This window comes from Hyposmocoma kahamanoa, unplaced genomic scaffold (assembly GCF_003589595.1).
Source record: "Hyposmocoma kahamanoa isolate Upper Pololo Valley unplaced genomic scaffold, ASM358959v1 101, whole genome shotgun sequence".
In the NCBI taxonomy this organism is placed as follows: domain Eukaryota; kingdom Metazoa; phylum Arthropoda; class Insecta; order Lepidoptera; family Cosmopterigidae; genus Hyposmocoma; species Hyposmocoma kahamanoa.
In genome coordinates this window covers 952,595-974,195 of record NW_020653333.1, presented here as the reverse complement: position 1 = coordinate 974,195, position 21,601 = coordinate 952,595, and the positions used below count along the sequence as shown (strand labels likewise).

Below are 21,601 nucleotides of genomic sequence, written 5' to 3'. Positions count from 1 at the left end.
AGTTACTAAATATGATTGTAGTAAATATGATTGTATACTTTACAGAGGTGGGCGTTTCAACGAAAAGCACTTAAAATAGTTTGCTTTTTAAAATAAGCACTCAAGCACGCTTTTCAATTTAAGCGTAAGCGTTGGTCTATTCTGTATTCAACAATTTAATTTTTTACAATTTGCTTATGTTTCAAGTCCCGCCATCTATGTTTCCTAAGCAAATTAATTCGTCAATGTGAAAGGAAAACGAATTGAAACTTACATAAGATTCCGTTAATTGGGCAACTAGATTCTTAATAGTTAATGACATATTTGATCCACCGAAATCAGGATTTTTTAACAAATGCTTAATTTTTTACAAAATATTATGAAAAATGCAAAAAAACATTTCAATAATCTACATACACATTTACTAATATGAAATTTTGGAAACTACGCGATTACTATCTTTCATTACTTTTTATACATGACGAGATAATTTCACAGTTTCATAAACTTTCCTTCCGCTTTTTCTTCGTATAGCTCTGTCTATATTTTTCTTTAAACCTTTCATATGTTATATAATCGGATCGCTTTTTATCTTTACTTTTCTAGCACGTTCCTTCATCTTCTTGATTTCCGATTTTTGTTTTCTGTTTTCATTTTCAGTGGGAAGCAAGTAGTAATATAAAATAGTGAAAATCAATAATATTAACTAAACATTTATATGAAAAAAATGTATAAAATTCTTGCTTTTCAAAGGAAATATGACTTCGATGGCAGGTTCGTCCGACTTCAATGAAAGCTTTTCTGAAATCAGTGGCATAAAATCCACCGAATCCAAGGCCACGGGATTCAGAAAATGTATTTCTTTTTTATATTACTCGTAAACGATAATACTTGTAAAACCAATAAATTGTTATTATATTTTAGTCGTTACAACACATAATATAAAAAATATTGCATACAACCATAAAAATTTTGTGTTTCACATATCCTTTACACCGAATACAAAACCAACCTGAACCAAATCCACCGAATTACGTATTTACACGCAAAAAGTCCTAAAATCGGCAACAAATCATCCACCTGTTCTTTCCAGCTACAGGGGCGTAATGAACGAATAATATGAACGAATTGTGAAACTTCTAAAATGCTTCACTTCTGATGTGTAGCGTGACTAGTAACTACCACTGAATTCCCGCGTAAGCCTGGGGCAAGCAGCTGTCTTGGTATTGGGATAAAACTATTGTCTGGTTCATTGTGAAATTCAGATTAAAAGTATTGTCATCAAATTTATTATCCGTGAACTAAAGTGTAATATCGATATACGGTTTCAATTTTGAGAAAAATGACACTTTGTGTTGGATTCTGCATTCGGGACACGCCACTGTTGTCAGGTTTTAGACCTTTCGGATTTTTTTCCATTAGGTCCGAAAGGTCTATTGGGAAGATTTTGTGCTCTCCAGTTAGCTTTCAACCTATAATATAGGTACTGTCTTTTTTTGTCGATTTTTGTTTTGATAAATAAGTGGAGTTTAGTGCATGGACACAGAAAATTGCGACTTTGGAGAAATGCCCGAATAATAATTTTATAAATAAAAACTAAAATCGTGTTTTACAAATAAACTTACTTAACTTAAAGCCTTTAGTGGTCTACTCTTACTTTTTGCGATCAACACAGTTTTAACAGTCTCGATCATGGTTTCTTTGTTTACAAATATCACGTCAGTTTTACAACTGAAACTGGATAAGGTCCATAAGAGAGGGTGTCCTTGTGTAATTAAGTAATTCCGACTGAATCAGCGACCAAGGCTTTTCCGTCAACGACTCCCTTACGACCATACTGCAACATAATAATATATCTGCCGTCCACTAACTAAAATGTGGCTAAGCGACAGATGGTCAAATATCCGTTTTAAATAGCAAAAGATAGAGCACAAAACTCTCTTAAAAACTGTTAAAATTTGTTAATGCGTTCGACTTATCGGAACTTACCCTAACGATGGATAGCTGAAATATCATTATACAATTTCACTATTCTAAAACTGGGTTTTTATGATGTCTCAAAAAAATGTTTTGTCACTTAACCGCGAACTCTCTTACATGAACATAAAAAGTTAAAATTTCGTTCCGAGAACTTTTAAGCCTCTCACTCAAGAGAGAGCTCTTGAAAAAAATTTCATTTTGCAGATGTGATCTTATTAAGAGTAGGATATTTTGACAATAAAAATTTTATTTTTGTTATTGTATTAACAGTTATACTTCTTAGTATAATTGTTAATCAAGAAACATTTCAATCTGGCTGGATCCGAACCAGCGCCTTCAGCATACTATAACATGGGACGTAGCTCAGGTAGCGTAGCGAGAGGTACTTTATAAATATAAACGACGATTATATCATAATTATAACTTTACACGTGTATTCAATTTCAAAACTTTGTCCAGAACTCGTAGATGCCTGTTTGACACCAACACTCTATTGTGCTTACAATTCTAAATACAAAACCTAAGGTGCCTGTACTACATCCCTCTTCCTCACCTGTAGGGTGAACATCCCTAGCTAGTGCCCCACCTATGATAGGCAACATACATATGCGATCAGCCTTTACTATAGGCTAGCCACACAATGCTCGGAAGCTATCACTTACTAATAAACAAAACCACCTAGAAGGCTGTGACTTTAATCTGTCAAATACCTATCTAAAAGGACAGACTGTGACCAAATCCTAATCAAACAATCTAAATATATTTATTAGCTATCCTAGCCATTTAGGTATCCTAGCTATAAAACCTTAATTCTTTATTCAAGCTTCCTACCTAACCTAAGTTCTACCAGAATCTTTATAAAATTCCAAACAAATAACAATCCTCATTGTGCACGCTGTTACGACGACATCACAAACTTGAGCACCCATCGGACGTCCACTGGGGAACATCAATATTGACTTCCCAGCTGCCTTAGTCCTCGTCCTTGACGTTGGTGGACGCCTGCACTTTTATTGGCATTCCGCCCACTGTACGCAACGGAAAACTCGGAGTATCATCAATCTGCAAATGTAACCTGCAAAATGCAAAACAACGAGAGATTATTAAAGCCGAAGCACTAGTATCCAGCAACGCCTCGCACCTTACATTATTAACAAAAACAGATATAAAAGGTCAACACTAAAATCAACACTAAAACTATTAATTGTATACAAATTTCCTAAATGTTCAGACGCGCTTTGCTGACATCGACGTTGAGGAGATCCCGACGAAGGTCCACTACTATGTGCCCGTAAATACACTTGACGTGGCGTATCCTGCTGCACGATTCGTGCCCGTGACGCTTGATATTCCGACAGTTTAGACTCGGGTCCAACTATCGGTGTAGAGTCACCCTGTGTTTGCCACCAGTGAGAGTGCTCCTTATGAAAATATACTGGCAATTCAATATTTTGTCGTCTCACACTATAATTATGATTAAATATATCTTCTACTTGCATAATTGTTTTTCTCAATTCATCTTTAGAGACAAACAAATTGCTAGCCAGCATCCATTGGTAACTGGATATCAAAGACTTCAAAAAATGTCTAATAAACTGAACGTCTTGAATCTTTGCTTTCGTCGCTAACTTATGTAAACTATAAAAATAACTCGTCAGTGATTCGTTAGACCCCTGTCGCCTATAATAAAACTCTCGGGCATAGTCTATTTGTTAGGGGAACTCCTCTTTTAGCTTCTGTGCAATTATACCATGTCACGTATGCGGAAAAAATAGTTTTGTACCTACCATTGCAGAGCTGGCCCCTCCAAATACAATGCAATCACATATCTCTTTTGCACTTCCGACCAATTATTTACTACGCTGATCGCCTCAAACTGGTTTAGAAGTTCATCTACATCATTCAACCCCGTGAACTTTTGCGCCGCAATACGATGCATATTCTTTCTTGCTCTTTTCACTTGCACAAGAAATAAAACAATAAAATAACTAATATAAATCAAAATTACGGCCTTATATTGTCTTCTTTCCTTCCTCGGCGGTTAATTATTAATTTTTATGATGAACAATTTTCCACATCGGAATTTTCACGTCATACGATCGTACACTACTTGTAAGGCGGCCTCCACCACTTATAGCATGAGACGTAGCTCAGGTAGCATAGCGAGAGACACTTATACTAATAAACGACGATTATATCATAATTATAACTTTACACGTGTATTCAATTTCAAAGCTTTGTCCAGAACTCCTAGATGTCTGTTTGACATCAACACTCTATTGTTCTTACAATTCTAAACACAAAACCTAAGCTGCCTGTACTACAATACCATGCCTGACGCTCTCCCTACTGAACTATGGAAAGATGCAGCAGACCTTACGAGTATTTCTACGTGCTTGCTACAGATCTTTGTTTTCGGTTTTTAACGACTATTTTGCCGTAGCCATCTGTGAGAAATTTATGAAAGTTTTCTTTACTCAGTCAGGTACCTTTACAGTTACCAGCGGTTGACGAGAGATGTCGCTTTAATAATTGCAATATTAAGTTTTTCGGTCTTTGTATTATATAATTATAACAAACTAGAGGAGTAATTTCATAAAAAACAATAATATTATGGTAGTAAAACATGGTGATTCCACAAACAATATTAAGTACAGTTTCACTGTGCCAGGTCAGACAGTAGGAGTACAAACTTAAGGAGGCATTGTCTATTTATCACGGATTTTAGAAATACAGAAAACCTCCAAATACAATGAGTTCTCAAAGAACTTAATAATAATAATAATAACAACATTAATAAACATGGTGCCTGGATGAGCATTACAATCGCCTAACATGTAAATTGCCTCTATATTGTTATTTTCCGCTATCGCACCTAGTTCGCTCAAACAATTCGTGAACATGGGAAGGTTACTAAGATTTTTGGTAGGCATGTAAACACTGCATATAATAATGTATTTATCATTAAACATAGTTGCCCTAATAGCCGTGAAGCGGTCACTGGTACAGTTTGTTATGGAAGTCGATTAAAAAATGACTAAGTTATGAAAGGACTAAGTTTCATAATTTTTTTTGTAGTAGTACTTAGTAAAAGAGTTCGTTTAATAAATTTAAATGTTTACTTATGTGGGAACTTTTATACTACAACGTTTATGGCAGCTCCATTGTAACCTAAGCTATAGCTTATTTGTCTGGGAGGTGCTACTGGAGGAGCCGATTCCACAAATTGTAGTCTTTTTGCACTTTACGTATGGGGGTTGCCCAGTATACAATTTAAAACACCTACCGGTGTTCGGTTAACCTATAGGTCTTTTGTCAACGCCCTCTGTTTCACACACTCTGACATTCCAGTAGTAAAATGAGCATTATTGCGTTCTGGTTTTTAAAGAAAAAAGGTACTGGTGAAATTACAAGTACATGGGACTTATCAATTAAGAAAGGAAGAAAATAAATTTATTCAGCACAAACACATGTTACAAGTACAATATTATGATTTTATGTTTAACGTGTTATGCACTGAAAAGGGCCCAACTCGGAAAATACTGTGGCGGAGTCACAGCGCTGGTTTTCAGTGAACCCCTTACGAAGTGGCCGATTTAAAAATAACAATTACAAATAAAATTAAAAATTGTGGATGCGCATTAAAATAAGTACAACATGTTAATAACTTAATGAGATTAGAAAAATAAAATTGCCATATGCCTACAGCGTTTTCAATTAGTTCACTCAGTCTTTATGTATTTTATGTTTCTCGGTGCGTTATACAAATAAAATTTCTCCAAGCGTATTTTGCAGTATTAAAATGTGCTCTCTGACTTTATTTTTGAAAGTATAATTACGTATCAGGTTGAATGATGCAGTGGCATTGCCACACTGGTCTTTATAAATAAATAAATAATCAATAAATGTCTGTTTATTGCCTCCAATAGAAACGAAACAAAGTTATAAAAATCTTAAAAAACAACTATACTTAAGATGCTAAGTAAACATTAACAGGAGGCATAAGGAGGTGTCGCAGCTGGTGCTGCTCCTGTTCAGGACAGTCGCAGCGCTGACTTTCAGTCGCTCCCTTCTCCCTTGGATGGAATGCGGGACAGGAGTATCGAGGAAAGTGGTAAAATTTCCATTTTGAAAAAATCACATTTTGCAGAATAATAAGTATTTTCCGGATAGTTTTCCTTAAATTTTTCACATTTGACGTCACCTGTCAAAAGTTGAACATACTAAATAAAAACGATGGAGCCATTAAAAAGGTTTTTTTTCGTTAATGATTCTACATTTATTCTACATGTCGTTTTTCTAAAAGAGGCGTGTAGCTATACAAGTTTATTTCATAATTCACGCCAAATAAAACTTCAAAAGATATTTCTAAACGTAGAACATAATATGAGCCTTCGAAATTATATTTTTTTCAATTTTTCCAATTTTTCGGGAATTTTCCGGAAAAATGTCCACTATTTTAATTTTTTTGTAAAATTACCCAACAGCAATCGAGGTCAGGGCTATAATGTTATATTTGGGATTTAAAGTGTCAATATCATACAAAAAAAAAACACGGAAACCAAACTATATTATAGTACATATTTCAATAAGTATGATCTAAGATTCTGGGATAAGGTCAAAAGTAGACACAGCGGCTAAAAACAGAGAGGACATAATTAACGCAGCAAAAAGACAAGTTCATACTTGATTCACCTACATATATTATAATAAAAAACTACAGCATCTAGACAAGATTAGTATGCAACTGATACATAACAGTCTAAGCAGGTCTGCATAGCGGACTGGCGTCTCGGTCTACGCGCACGCACCTCGCTGCTCAAGGAGTGTCCCATCATTGTTTGAACAGCTGGTTAATCGACCGTGCTTATTGCGCCATCAGTGACATTGATATTTTTCAAGTAAGATTTCAGTGAGTTGTTCTGGCTAAGACAAGTTGGAAAATTTGAAAATATGGGTAAGTTTATCTTATTAAAAACTTTTCGATGAAGTATTTGTGTATAGTCGTCACAATTTAAGATGCCCAATTTGACAACTAAAGAAGACAATAATAAGTAACGTTGAATGCAATCAACGAAACAGTCTATAAACTTTTATTGACTTACTGAGTTTTTAAAAAATACTCTAATTTTAGTGAAGCAGAATTTTAAAATCAAATACAATTTTGAGTTTGTCTGAAACGTCATATAAACAGTTACATCCTCAGTTTTTTTTTTTAAATAATAGTGTTGTTACCAATTAATCGCCGAATTTCACCGAGTAAATTCAATACCACTTAAAAAAATATAGACTTTTTGGTTTTGATCTTGACAGGTACGTTAACAACTAGTAGTACAACTTTTCTAATTAAAAAAACCGACCTCAAAAGATCGTGGAATTACATCTATTTGCCAAGTTTTTTTGAAATCGGCTACCGGAAAGTGCGCGGAATCCGGATTCATCCCCTAGTTTGCTGCCTTTAAAGGTGAAATATTTTTTAATTTAAATGGGACCAATAATAAAGTAAAACCTCCTCTCTCCCTCTCTCTTTAATTATAATTTATAATTTGCAGTGCCTTACACAGGGTCCATAAAGCGATGTTAACTTAGCTACAAGCCTTTTACTATCCCATCTATGTAACATTATGGTAAATACAATAAAGAATTGAATTGAATTGAATAAAAGGAATATATTCACAAATGCTAGAGCAATCGTGTAACATACGCACAAATAAAGTACAGTCGAATTGAATCCTCCTCCTTGAAGTTGGTTGAAAATTTTCTTCATAATACTTAATGATATTAAGGTTAGGACTTCCTAGTAAATATTTTCTAACTGAAGCAGGAAGGCCCGCTTCATTTTTTAATTAGTAACAGAAACAAACATACTAATCATAACTAGCAAAAACTGTAACCAAGTGACTGTTAACTACTCAACATAATACATTTAATAACTAAAATTATAACAATAAAAAAACATAATCGCAACCTAAATTCGTGTATTTTTTAATATTCATAGTAAGCATTAAGATATTCGTAACGTCAATTTCCTACACACTTTAAAAATATGTTAATTTCTATTCTTTTCAGGATCTTTATCGATGTTTCTGTCGCTCGCAGCCGTGTTCATCATAACTACAGACCGAGTTGACGGTGAGTTATATTAATTTATGAGTCTTATCACCTAAAGCGCTAATACTTTTGTTTACCGAGATTGGATTATGTATACACATGACACATGAATATAATGCCGGTTAAACATTAAAATGGATCAAGCGATGTTTAGGATTAAATTAGTTAAACGAACGAACTAAATATAGATATGAATAACGCACACGCTCATATTCTCTTACTATGAAAATCCTGTTTCGTGGGTGCCATCACAACCAAACTCACAAGAGAAATAAATGTAGGCCATACAAATATTTATCCGGCCTGGTAATTAAACCCGAGATCTCTGCATGGTAGGGCCCCGATTCTGCTAAATTCTTGAAACTTGGTCATTGTAATTACTTTGAAATTCCACTGAGATTGCATTGCATTGCAGTTAAAGGCACAATACAAACATTGAAATCGTCTACACTATTAAAAAAAACAATAATTCTAAAATACAGTACAATTTGTTTTAAATGACAACTATTCGAAGATGGATCAACCATCGTAAAGTCCCTATTTATCTTGTAAATGGTTGTAGGCAGTTGACACTTCTTTGCAAAGATTGTCTCGGTGTATTTGAAAAATATAAAAACAAAAATTTTCAAAGCAGGGTCCCAGGTCTGCTAATTTTGTTGAAACCTCTGGTCATTGCAATTCCGTTGAAACTCCACTGAAATGACTTTGCTATTATGATATTATTTGTTATTTTGCTAAAATTTCGTTGCAATGCAGTTGAGTCTGAATAGAGTGTCAGTGGAATGGATTGATGGCATTCATTCATTCATTCATTCATTCATTCAATCGCTAAGGAGCGTTGTTGCTTTACTAAAGCTACCATGGAAATTACTTTTTTTTTATAATATCAAGTGATGGGACGAACAAATTGTGCGCCGGTGATAAGCGACACGCCTGTCCATAACACTTGCCGTGCCATTCAAAACTTTAAATCGCAGAGATCTTATGGGCACTGCCACTGCGCTCGTCACCACGAGACATAAGTTGACACGTCCCATGTGCCTGTAAGCCAGCACCCTTACCCTTCAAAACCGGAACGCAGAAATGCTCACATGCATTGGCGTTAGAAATAGGTAAGGTAGCAGTACTTCCCTGGACGAACTCTTTCACAAGGAGCTCTACTGCTACTAACTGTTCCCTAGATATATCGCACCTTTCTTTTTAATAAGGACACATCTGCAAAATCACAACTTTTCAGGAGACAACGAAATTAATCGGTAACTTTTCTTATACAATTTCGAAGTTAATTTCGTAGCTGCAAGTACTAAATGTAAGTTATGCTATGCAAGTTCTATACAGTGCACTTTACTAGCGAATGTATGTAGATACCTCTATATATAATTATATTAATGAATGTCTTTCGTCATTCTACCGCTCACTTTTAAACACAAGTACGTACGTACACGGCCTACCTCACACGTGAAGGACACGTCATAGAATGTGCCATTAGGGTGGAATTGAAACTGGAGAGAATTCAAATGCGCGGTATCTCTATTGTTCTTTGGACTCATAATTCACTTAAGTTAGAACTTGTGGACTAACTAAATATCTGCATACGCGAGCGTGCTGCTTTCTTTAAAAATAACTATTAGGCTGCTAACCGATTGACTGCAGGCACCTCGACTGCATAAAGTTGATAACGACATTGATTGTTACCATTTCGCTCGCTCAATTTGAACAAGACTTTTACAAAGGAAAAGAGAACTTATCGATCTACCTTAACGTTCCTTTTAAAAGTGTAAAATCTTTTCATTTAAATCTGTATTTGCTTCCAAATATTTTGTCACCTAATTAGATATATCACGCAATCAGGCGAGTTTATTATACAATCTGTTTCTGGAAGGTTTCTAAATCTTTTAGGTCATATGTCACGACTCAAACCTCCGTAATGAGCATTTTAATTTATGCCGATTATCCGAGGATGCGGGTGCTGATATTCGCAACAACCCTGTTCTAAACCTAAAGGGACAATAGCCTAGCGTAAACAAAGCTGTCCCGTGACGATCGCCTAAACAGTAATAACTCTGTGCGGTAACAAAGAAAGAAAGCGCTAACGCAATTACCAGCCCGATGCAAAACGCAAAAGCGGGGTTGGGGGTCGTCGGAGAGGACGATTGCATGTTTCAAACTTAAATTCAAAGTCAAATAATGTTTATTTCGTAGGTAAGCAAATTACACTTGAAATCGTCATATTGATTAAGCTCTACTGCTCATTCGTAAGGCAGATTCACCCGAGAAGAATGAGCAAGAAACTCTAGGGGTTGCTCTTTGTAAATATACATTTGAATACATTTCCCATTTAATTCAAATGTCTTAGATAATACATAGTTGCAAGTGTCTTGTCTTCCAAGTCACTTTGTCATCCAAGTACGCAGAAACTATATAATAATAACCTTTAGAATAAAGTTTTTGTTTCATGATAGTTTTAAAACTCGTGAACGGCAAATTTTGTATATCAACCGGAATCTTGTTATAGACGCGTATATTTTGCCCCTTAAATGAATTTGTGTCTCTGTGAAGACGACTATCAAGAGTTTATGTTTGTTCCTCGTATTAATGTTGTCTGTCACTATTTTTCATAAAGAAATTACTATTCCTCTTAACATAAATTACATTTTCATAAATGTATTTTTGTCATCCAAGTACTCAGAAGCTGTAGAATTTAGAAACATTTAGAATAAAGTTTTTGTTTTATTATAGTTTTGAAGCTCGTAAATGGCAAATTTTGAATATAACCCGGAATCTTATTATAAAAGCGCATACAGGAATTTGTAAATTGTGAAGACTGACTGTCAAGAACTGCTAGTTTATTTATATTCCTCGTATTAATTAATGTTATGTCTGTCATCATTAATTTTACAAATAATTTTAGATGGAACTTTACTACCACATATAAAAAGCGTCAGACAGTACAACAAAAACTTAAAAGTTTATTTTTAGTAAATTTATTTTAAAAAGTCATGGAACACAAGTTGTTGTTTATGATGTCAATTAGGCGAGATTGTTATTTTTTTACAAATAACACTGTAGGTATAGAAGATTGTGTTGTTAATGTTGAGATTTTTTTCAAATTAAATCATTTCTTTAATATATGAATACCTAGAGACTTAAACAATTAGACACCTGTAAAAAATTAAACAGCAATCGCAAAGTAGTGAGTGCTTATAAAATGCAAGCAGATATTATATGCCGGCGCCGCGCATTTTTTTCAAGGTGCCTTATCTCAAGACCGTCTGGTATGTTAAGGACGTTTTTTATTATACTTATTTTCCAAAATATTTTCTCACTATAAATGCGTAAAACGTAAAAAGATTAAGTTTCTTTTAACCGTACGACCATGAACATTTACACCATAATTTATATATTAAAGAATCTTCCAACGCATACACTATCAGCAATGTTCGCTTATTAAATACATTCTTCACCTGATAGAACTTTTCTAAAACGGCCCCAAGGGTTAATACGAATTTCAACACGCAATTTCCTGTTGAAATTCGAATCAACCCATAATCCTAAATACTACATTGCTTGACATACTTCAATGGTTCCCATTTACAACCAGCCTTAACAGCATGCAAGCATTCATAGTTGTGTCCAATAACAGAATGTAAATGCAAACATTTAATTTTTTCTATTCTGTTGTCATGTGCCCATTTTGTGATATTCTCAAAATCATTTTGTATTTTATTACGAGCGTTCGTTTACATTTTTCGCCGAGCATAGTAGGGACTGGTCATCGGCATACATATTCACCTTAAAATGCTGTATTACGTTGACTACACTGTTTACTAGCATTATGTACATAAGTAAGAGTACATAATGACTAATAAACTGGTCCAGTAGGTATCCCTCGCGTGACGTCACATTGTTCGTCTATATAAACTACATTACAAATTTTTTTCCTTGTCATTTTTTTGTGTTAAGTTAATATAAAAAATATGTGTTTTCAATTATTTTTCGTGGTGGATGGCGGTGAGACAAAAAGTTTGTGAATATATGGCCTACATTTATTTCTCTCGTGAGTTTAGGTGTAATTTGTGGTTGCCTATGTGTGTTTCCATAGGGTCTCCCTAGTGCGGGACTAATGAGTGTGAGCGTTATTATTGAGGAGACCGCGGTAACGAATAACTTAAAACAATATAACTTAACGAAAAAAACGAAAGTGGATTTTTAAACAAACTTTCGAGGTTTTTTTTAAATAAAAAATATATATTTAAATTTTTATTGAATTGATATTCAATTATTTTTATGTGAAATTACTCCACTAGTTTGTTATAATTATTAATACAAAGAACGAATACTCAGAAAAAATTCCTTCGATTCGGCCGGATTCGAATCGAGACGACTTCTCGCATACCGTGCCGGACGCTATACCAACTAAGCCACGGAACGAACCAGCGAACTTCACGAATTCTTCTGTGTGCTTGCGTCGTATCTTTGTATTTAGTTTTTCAACGACTTTTTAGCCGTAGCGCCATCTATGAGAAATCTATAATATTTCGTGATATTTGTATATTTATTGATATTTTATGTATATTTATTGTAATGTAAGATTCAATGTATACTAATTGAGATATTTTGTGAAATAACTCCACTAGTTTTGTTACTATTATGAATACAAAGATCGAACACGCAGAAAAATGTCCATGCTGCACCGTAGCGTCGCTCTAACCCTCTGATCACGGGACCAGTTACCGAGACATCGAAATTCTCCTATCTGTTTTTGTTATAGATCTTTATACTGACTTTTCGGTATTCGTCGCGTCTAGTGACATCTAGTCAGAGAGTTTTGAATAACCTTCTCACCGCAGCGTCCTCACCGAGTCGACGAAAATTTTTCTGTGTTCGATTTTTTAATTCATAATCATAAAAAATGTACAATTATGTGAAACGTTGTTGTGAATGATAAACTAATCAACATCGCGTCGAAAAGTGTCATAGTATGAATAACAATGCGCTAGAAAAATGAAGCTCAAAACTGTTGGCCTCTGCACGAATGGTGTATTTCCAACTAAAGAGGCCTACATCATAATTATCTGCTACTTACTTGCGCAAATCAACAACTATTGTGGCATTGTAATATTCCACCTTGGCAGTTGTTCTCTAAACAAAACCATAATTGTGTCTAATTATAGTAATAATACTAATTGCGGGTGGAAAATAAAATATGACTGTCAATCGTTCACGCCTCAGTAGTTAGATACGTTGTGACTAATTGTCGTATTGTAATGGTAATCACTGAATTATTTTATTGATAATTACTTTGTAGCTTAGATAATAATATATACTACATTTTTTCCAAGACGGGTAAAACGACATTTCGATGCGCAAAGGGTTACCTACCATTTAAGTAAATATTCTATATATATATAAAATCGATGAATATTCTAACGACGAATATTGATTAACATTACGCAATGGCCGAACTTGTGTCTTATAAATATAATTAAGATTTATAAAATATAAAAAAAAACCGTATAAGTAATATATTTATTTATTTATTTATTTATTTTAGGGAGATTAACAGCTAAATTAATACAAATAAGTGATAATATTACAAGTTACAATGCTAATTATAAATCTCCACAAATAGCTTAAAAAATAATGTAAGTAAGTTTTGGTAAACAGCAAAATAAAATAAAATAAATTAAGAAAAACCAAGATTACAACTTCAATAAACGAATACACTACCAAATGCTAAGCAAAATTAATTTTTAAAGTAACATTGAGTCACACAAAGGAAAGAGAAAACATTAATTAACTATAGGAAGACAAGCAGATGCAGGAAAGAGAAAAATGTAAATAATAGCAATAGTGAGAACAATAATAATAATAACATAATATTAACACAAAACACACAGTTTAGCCAACCGCACAAAATAGAGCTAGTAAACTTAATTTTTAAAATATTGTTTAGTAAGTAGACGCCGAATCGAGTCGACGCTGGTACTAAATATATCAATATCAGTATCCAAGGACGATTGGTTGAACTCATTTACTGCTCTGACAAGAAATGAATTTTGTCGGTAATTAGTCCTCGCATTGGGTACACTAAATACCGAGTGATGCCTTAAACTCAACAGGTTAGTTCTAAATGATACCTTTGACAATAAATTTGATGAGTCAACTTTACTGTTCACTATTTTAGAAAGAAAACAAATGTCATTCACTCTTCGCCTAAAATCGAGAGGAACAAAATGATAACGCTTACAACGCACTACATAGCCTGAAGTTTGCTGCTTCGTTTTGAAATCCAAATACCTTAAGAATTTTTTCTGAATTCAACACGTGATTTATAAACTTCGTATCTGGGATTCCACACTTGAGAAGCATATTCAAGGTGACTACGTACAAGAGAACAATAGAGTACCTTTATAGGCTTAATGTCAGAAAAATCACTACAAGTCCGCATCAAAAATCCCATGGCTGTATATGCTTTAGTAACAATACTATCGATATGTTTGTCAAAGATCAATTGGGAATCAAAGTACACGCCAAGATCCTTAACATTGTTCACCCTATTAATGAAACTCCCCTGAACACTATAACCTTCGCTGATAATATCTCTTTTACGAGAGTAAGATACAACAAAACACTTAGACACATTTAGATCTAATTTATTGCTATGACAACAAGCTACAAACCGATCTAGATCACTTTGTAGCTCTTGTGCATCTTCAATTGATAGTACTCTCTTAAATATTTTCATATCATCTGCATAGAGTAATATTTCAGAGTTACGGAAGCATAATTGAATGTCATTAACAAATATGGTGAACAATAACGGGCCCAGCAAAGACCCCTGGGCCACGCCCGAGGGAACAAAATTCCAGTTAGACTTGTAACCCAACAGTACCACCGCCTGACTGCGTCTGTCGATGTACGAAGAGAACCATCTGAACAGGTCACCATGCACACCGGCAATCGACAGCTTAGCAAGTAAAACTGAATGGTCAATACGGTCAAAACATTTACTAAAGTCAGTATACAGAACGTCTACCTGAGCCCCAGCCTCCATACCTGCAGATATAAGGTCAGCGGCCTCAACTAAATTTGTCGTTGTGGAACGGTTACTAAGAAAACCATGCTGACATTCACTGAAGGAAGTCTTTAGAGCAGCATACAACTGTCTATAAACTAGTTTTTCAAAAATTTTAGCAATGAGACAAAGCTTAGAAATTGGTCTATAATTCTCAATATTGTGCTTGTCTCCTTTTTTGTGTACAGGAGTAATGAACGCTGACTTCCAAATTGTAGGCACGACTCCTTCACCAATTGATCGTTTAAATATTATTGAGATTGGTACTACCAGTGAATCAGCACAGTTTACAAGAAGGACAGCTGGAATAGAATCTGGTCCCTCACCTTTGGATAAGTCGAGAGATTTCAATAGTCGCAAGATTTCAGACGAGCATACCTCAACAGAGGATATACTGCAACCAGAACTTCCATACACACTTGATACGTTGCTTGAGTACTGAGTATTGATATTATTAGAAGAAAAGTTTGTTTGAAAATACGTGGCAAATAGGTTACTAATAGCCTCACCTGTTGAGGCAGTTGTGTCATTATATTTTACATTATTAGGAACAGATGATGATTTGTATTTACTCTTGACATAAGTCCAGAAAAACTTTGGATTTTGAACAATAGAAGATTGAACAAAAGAGATATAGGAAGAATAGCAATTCCGTTCCATAACTTTTGCACGTTCTCTTAATAGGGAAAATGAATGATAATCGGCCAAATTATTATAAGTTGTATATTTTTTATGATATTTGTATTTCTCCTTGAGAAGCTTAATCAAAGATGAATTATACCACGGAGGATATTTACTAGGTGTACACATTTTTTTAACTATATATTTATCTCTTAACTCATATAACTTATTATAAAAAACGTCAACAGCTTGATCCAAAGGGATGGCAACAGAACCACATAGCAATGACCAATCAATGTTACAAATTTCAGAATTAATTTTCGCATAATCAGCATTAGAATAAAGGTACTTTATTGATGATTTTTCGGTAAGTCCGCCAACTTGTATAAATTCAGCTCTCAAACAGAGAGATTTATGGTGTACATCCTCAGGGACAAGTGGAGAGGCACATGAAGACACGTGAATGATGTCATTAGATAAAGCAAGATCCAATACACGCCCCAAATGATTTAATTCACCATTATATTGACTTAAACTACACGAATGCATTGTATCAATGAAATCAATGATAGTCTTATTATATTGATTTAACGCGGGCGAATAATGTAAATCATCAGTAAGACGAGTCCAAGACACGTAATCTTTAAAATTAAAATCACCTAAAATTATAAATTTATCAAGAGGATGCGAGATAATTAGTTCATTTAGCTTATTTGTAAAATTATACAATTGTGTGTTATGCGATAGACCCATTCCATCATCACAAAGATAAAGAGTGCAAATATGAAGAGTACCAGAGCCCACAGAGCGCTTACTACTAATACTAACCGAAAGCCAAATATCCTCAGCCGAACTACGCCACTCAGGCCTCTCAGTAACCGTTAGATCACGCCGCACTGCTAAAAGTACCCCTCCACCTTTTGATTGACAAGTACGAACATAATCACGATCACGCCTCCACACAACATATCTTGAATCAAATAGTTCAGAGTCATTGATGCCATCGATCAACCAAGTCTCGGTTAACGATATAATATCATACGAATTTAAATAAACATTTCTTAAAAACGTACTGGTCTTAGTACGCAAGCCTCTAGTATTCTGATAATATAAATTAAGTCCAAACATTTTTGGGGGTATAAACATAAAAATAAAAATAAAATTATCATTGTCACAGCAACAATCAAATATACAAAACAAAAAACATCTAATACTGTTACAAACTGTATGTGCTGTTTGCATACTATATACTTATTGATGACTGTAGAAACTACTAGAAACATTCTGTGGATACGAGACGAAACAATAAAAAACGCAAGTAGGTAGTAGCGTACGACAATGAATAAAACTATAAGCGATAATGGCGAAAAGTGAATACAAAAGCATACGATCAATATAGAAAATAACTTAGTTACAATATAGTACCATTGCAAATAATAAAAATTATGTAATGTGTGTGCATAAGTTGGCATAAAGCTGTATGTAATTAATAAGTATTTCTTACCTGCATTTGCTCGGACATTCAAATTCATTTCTGCGGTTCTCAAACTCTTTGACGTGTAACTTAAAAATTGAAATTTATAGAATACTTTATACATTACTTTTGATAAAGTGACAGAGGAAACAAAAATAGATAAATTGTTCATAAACAATAAAAGAATTACTGCGACGAATTTTTTGAAAGGTCTTTGGGTGTTCTTATAGTTATGATAGGAGAAGAATCGTTTTTTCGAAGGAAAATTCTTGCATTCTTCACCCAAGTGTACTGAAACCCCTGTTCTTTGCCCAGCTTCTTGGCGTTTGTTAATAGTGTTTTATTTTGAATAGTAAGATGATCATTCACATATATGTTAGAACGACCTTGTAGGCCCAGCTGAGATGGCACAATTGGAGATGTTTTAATTGCTGCTCTGGCCGCTGCTATAAAATCTTCTTTTACATATCTATTGTTAAAGCAGACAATAACAGGTTTAATGTGGTCCGGGTCACGTGTCTGGACACGCGTTGCAAAGTTGAGCTGCGTCTTAGACAATGGGTATTGGATCTTGTTACCCAGTGAGCACACTAAGTCCAGTAGGTTTTCATTCTTGTTTTGGGGAATGCCCTTCAACTCGATGTTGTTCATGCGATCCCATTGTTCCTTTTCATTGAGATCTTTTACAATTTTTTCCACTTGGGATTTCGTAGCGGCCTGTTCAGTCTTTGCATTCTCGAGAAGTTTTAAACGGCTTTCAACCTTAGTGAACCTTGTTGAAAATTCCTTAATGGTGTTTTCAGTAGCCTCTGCTGTAGTCTTCAGTTCAGAAAGATCCATACATATTCATACAGTTTTTTTACATGTATTTATTTATTTATTATGTGCGTAGGTAATGTTTATTATACATGTGTATTAAGTATGTTTGTGCTATATTGTGTTTTTTATTATAGAATATAAATCTGCCATTTGTACAGTATTCAATTGTGCAAAAAAGATTAAATAAATAAATAACTTTACGCGGCACAGGTATCGGGTACAGCCGTTGTCCGCCACCGTCAAAAGTGCAGTACACAAAGGACAGCTGTCGTGACGATTATGACTGCAAACATGGTAAAGTGTGCTGTATGGGCGTCGCCGGTCAGAAAGTGTGTACGGAGTCTGGTGGCATGCAGTACGACCGCTATTCCTGTAAGTATACTTGCTCATTTCATACACATGAGATCATATGTCAGGAATGCTTTTACTATATGGGAGTCATTAAATAATCTCAGTACAGTGTACTAAAAAAACCGACTTCAAAAGTTCTTGGAATGACATCTATTTCCCAAGTTTTATTGAAATCGATTACCGGAAAGTACGCAACACCGGATTCATCATCAAACCGTCGGGTACGCCGTCTCCCGATTATTCAGGAGATGGTAAAACTTTGCATTTATTTTAAATTTCTTACCAATTTGGAATAGATAATAAGTAAAGAGTAGGTAAAAGCCCGTGTGTGAATATGAAGGAAATGTGACGTTAAATCAGCTTGTAAAATTTGTAAGGTAAATGCCCCAGTGGTTGACGCATTTAGACGGAAAATCGCGTATTTTGCCAAAAAAGTACTTAATTATCAGTCATACTGACTACCTAGGTATGTTAACATATTAAACGGTTTGTCATTTATCTTCTAGGAATTATAAAATTTAAAATAATCATTGACATTATTTTATTAATACATTCCAGTTTTCCACTAACTCTAAAATTGTACCAGTGTATGACAGGCAAAATTTCTAATGTCCCAATAGTTGACTATGGCACAGTGAGATCGGAGTACCAGTATTTGACAGGACGTTATGTTAAGATTTCATAGTTATTTAAACGCATTAATCACTTCAATAATTTAAAAAAGAAGAAAAACCATAATCAATGGACATGCTTTTATTAAAATTAATAAATACTGACTTACCTTTGTAGCCAAGGTAAGTGCGTGCAAAAAACATACAAAATAGAAACTAGAAATAGAAAATATACGGATGTAACAGAAAGGTGTAGTTATATTAAAGGACCCAAAAGCATGCGTATTTCATCCAAAGTCTGTGCAACATTTCAAATAAAGATGAGTTACTAAAATGTTGATATAAATTGAATAAAATTTTATGTTAGTAAAATTTTATACAGTAAAATAATTCGCGGTATCCCATATTTTCTCGCAGCTGCTGCGATAGGAATTCATCTTGATACTTCGTCTACCGCCTTCACTGCTTCATCATCAGAATAAGGCGACAGCCTTAGTAGGATTTTTTCATTGAACAATACCCGTAATCAATAGTTGACACTAGTTACGCCCTAGTGTTTGACACCTCAATGTACAACTGTCAATTATTGGGTCCCAATAGTAAAACACTACTCAAAGTACCCATAGAAACTTGTCACTAACAGAGTAATCCAAACTTATGTTCTCCGTCCTTACCAAATGGTCGAAACATCGAGTATATAACCAGAAATAGAGACGAAATGTCATTTAATTTGTTTGAAAACTATTCTGCCATATCATTACTGTGACAACTGCGCTCCGATTGGCTAGCCTGAGTTCGAAACAATTGACGGGTGTCGTCAATGGGTGTCGTCAACTGCTTCACTTCAAATCAACCAGTTAACTTTAGCTTTGCAATAATGGACGGAAATTGCAAAATACATGTTTAATATTTAATTACCGATGAAATGTGATTCCGTTTGTTTTGTAATTAGATGGTTTGCTGTTTTTCCCACATCACCGAATAGAACAGCACGGCACTGTTAGAGATATTATCTTTATTACAATAAATACAGAATATTTTTTGGAATATCCGGAGACGTACACACAGGTCAATAGTTGGCCTGTTTATATTTCAGTGCAAACGAGAATTGATATTTATAAGAGCTGTATCGCTAATGTGTTACCAGGAATATATGGCCCTTATTTCGTCTCCATTTCTGGTTATATACTCGATGGGTCGAAATTAAGTTTAAAAAAAATATTCATATATATACGAATGCTTGACATGGGTGTCAACTACTAGTAAACATTAAAATTTTGCACCAGTGTTTAACATGCCTCTAAAATAAAATATAAACGATATACATCAAGTACACACAAAATTAGTTGTTTTTACAGTTATCTAATAGTTTTAATAAACACTTAACGGTAATTAATAATATTCCGCCTGATAAATTCACTTAAACTACTGAAAGTCTTAACGGTTTCCATAACAAGAGCGACCCACGTTACACTCCGATCACCTGCTCGCAAAGATTTTCGCCATAATCAAAAATTATTGAATTAATCGATGAAAGCTTTTAATTTAAATTCATAGATGTCGTTACTAGTACATTTAACACGGTTTTGGAGTAATATCAATATTTATTTTCTTATTTTTTGAGAAAACAATGCAAAAGTGTCGTACATTGGGACAGTGTCAACCACTGGGACATTTACTACCCAATTCATTTCTTACATTTCAGTAACTTTGTACTTTAAGATACGAGTTCTAGAAAGTGAGGCGACGATAGGTGAAGTTACGTCAAAAATATTTATAGCTCCATTAGATATAGAAAAATATTACTCACATCTTTTCCAATTCTTGTAACTCTATCGACTGATATTGTCTATATTAGTTACTACTTACTACGTATTTTCTTAGCTTAGCTTTGCATGTAACTGGGATCTAAGCTAGCTAAGTTTGTTTAACTTAACCATTAAGTCTTTTTTGTGGAAATAAATTTGGCATAGTAAATTTTTTGACGTTGACAGCGTTCGAGTTTTGTGCAACTTTACTAATACGTTGGTGGATAGACCAAACCTTGGATCTTTTCTTTTTTTTTTTGGCTTTCATGTAATAAAAGTACTTTTGACGAAGAATAAGTAATGCCATGACTACGTCGGCATTTAAAACTACTAACAATGAAAATTTTTACTAAATGATTCCAGCGGGCGCTCGCAATGAATACTGCGGCGGGCGCAAATGCACTCTAAACGAGGAGTGCCGTGAGGACCCGCGTACGCGCATGAAGATCTGCGTACAGAAGGGCAAGCGGTTCGTTTAGCACGCAACTGTGCGCGCGCGCATATTTCTAAGCTGCTTTGACATCTGGTGCGGACACGAGTGTTGTCAGTTCAGTGCTTTATTTACGAATTCCGTCATCATAAATGTTACCAGATAGCAATTGCGAGACTTTTCTTTTGTAAAATTTTGCCTTTATGAACTTTTTATGTACAATGTACTTTGTGTTGCGATCATGGTTTTAACCGTATTTAACTATAACTGTTTAATAAGAAATGTTTTTGTTTATGCCATAACTAATTCATGTTAAATAGTAATGTACTCGTAAGTAGA

General features: G+C 34.4%; 1 protein-coding gene across 1 annotated transcript; it reads left to right on the top strand.

Moving 5' to 3' along the window:
- The first annotated feature begins 6,741 nt into the window (after positions 1 to 6,741).
- Positions 6,742 to 21,601, top strand: LOC113230685. The gene is made up of 4 exons (XM_026464728.1): positions 6,742 to 6,916; positions 8,029 to 8,091; positions 18,273 to 18,434; positions 21,196 to 21,601. Exons 1-4 carry the CDS (start codon positions 6,913 to 6,915, stop codon positions 21,309 to 21,311), a joined length of 345 nt encoding a protein of 114 aa, XP_026320513.1. The 5' UTR covers positions 6,742 to 6,912; the 3' UTR covers positions 21,312 to 21,601.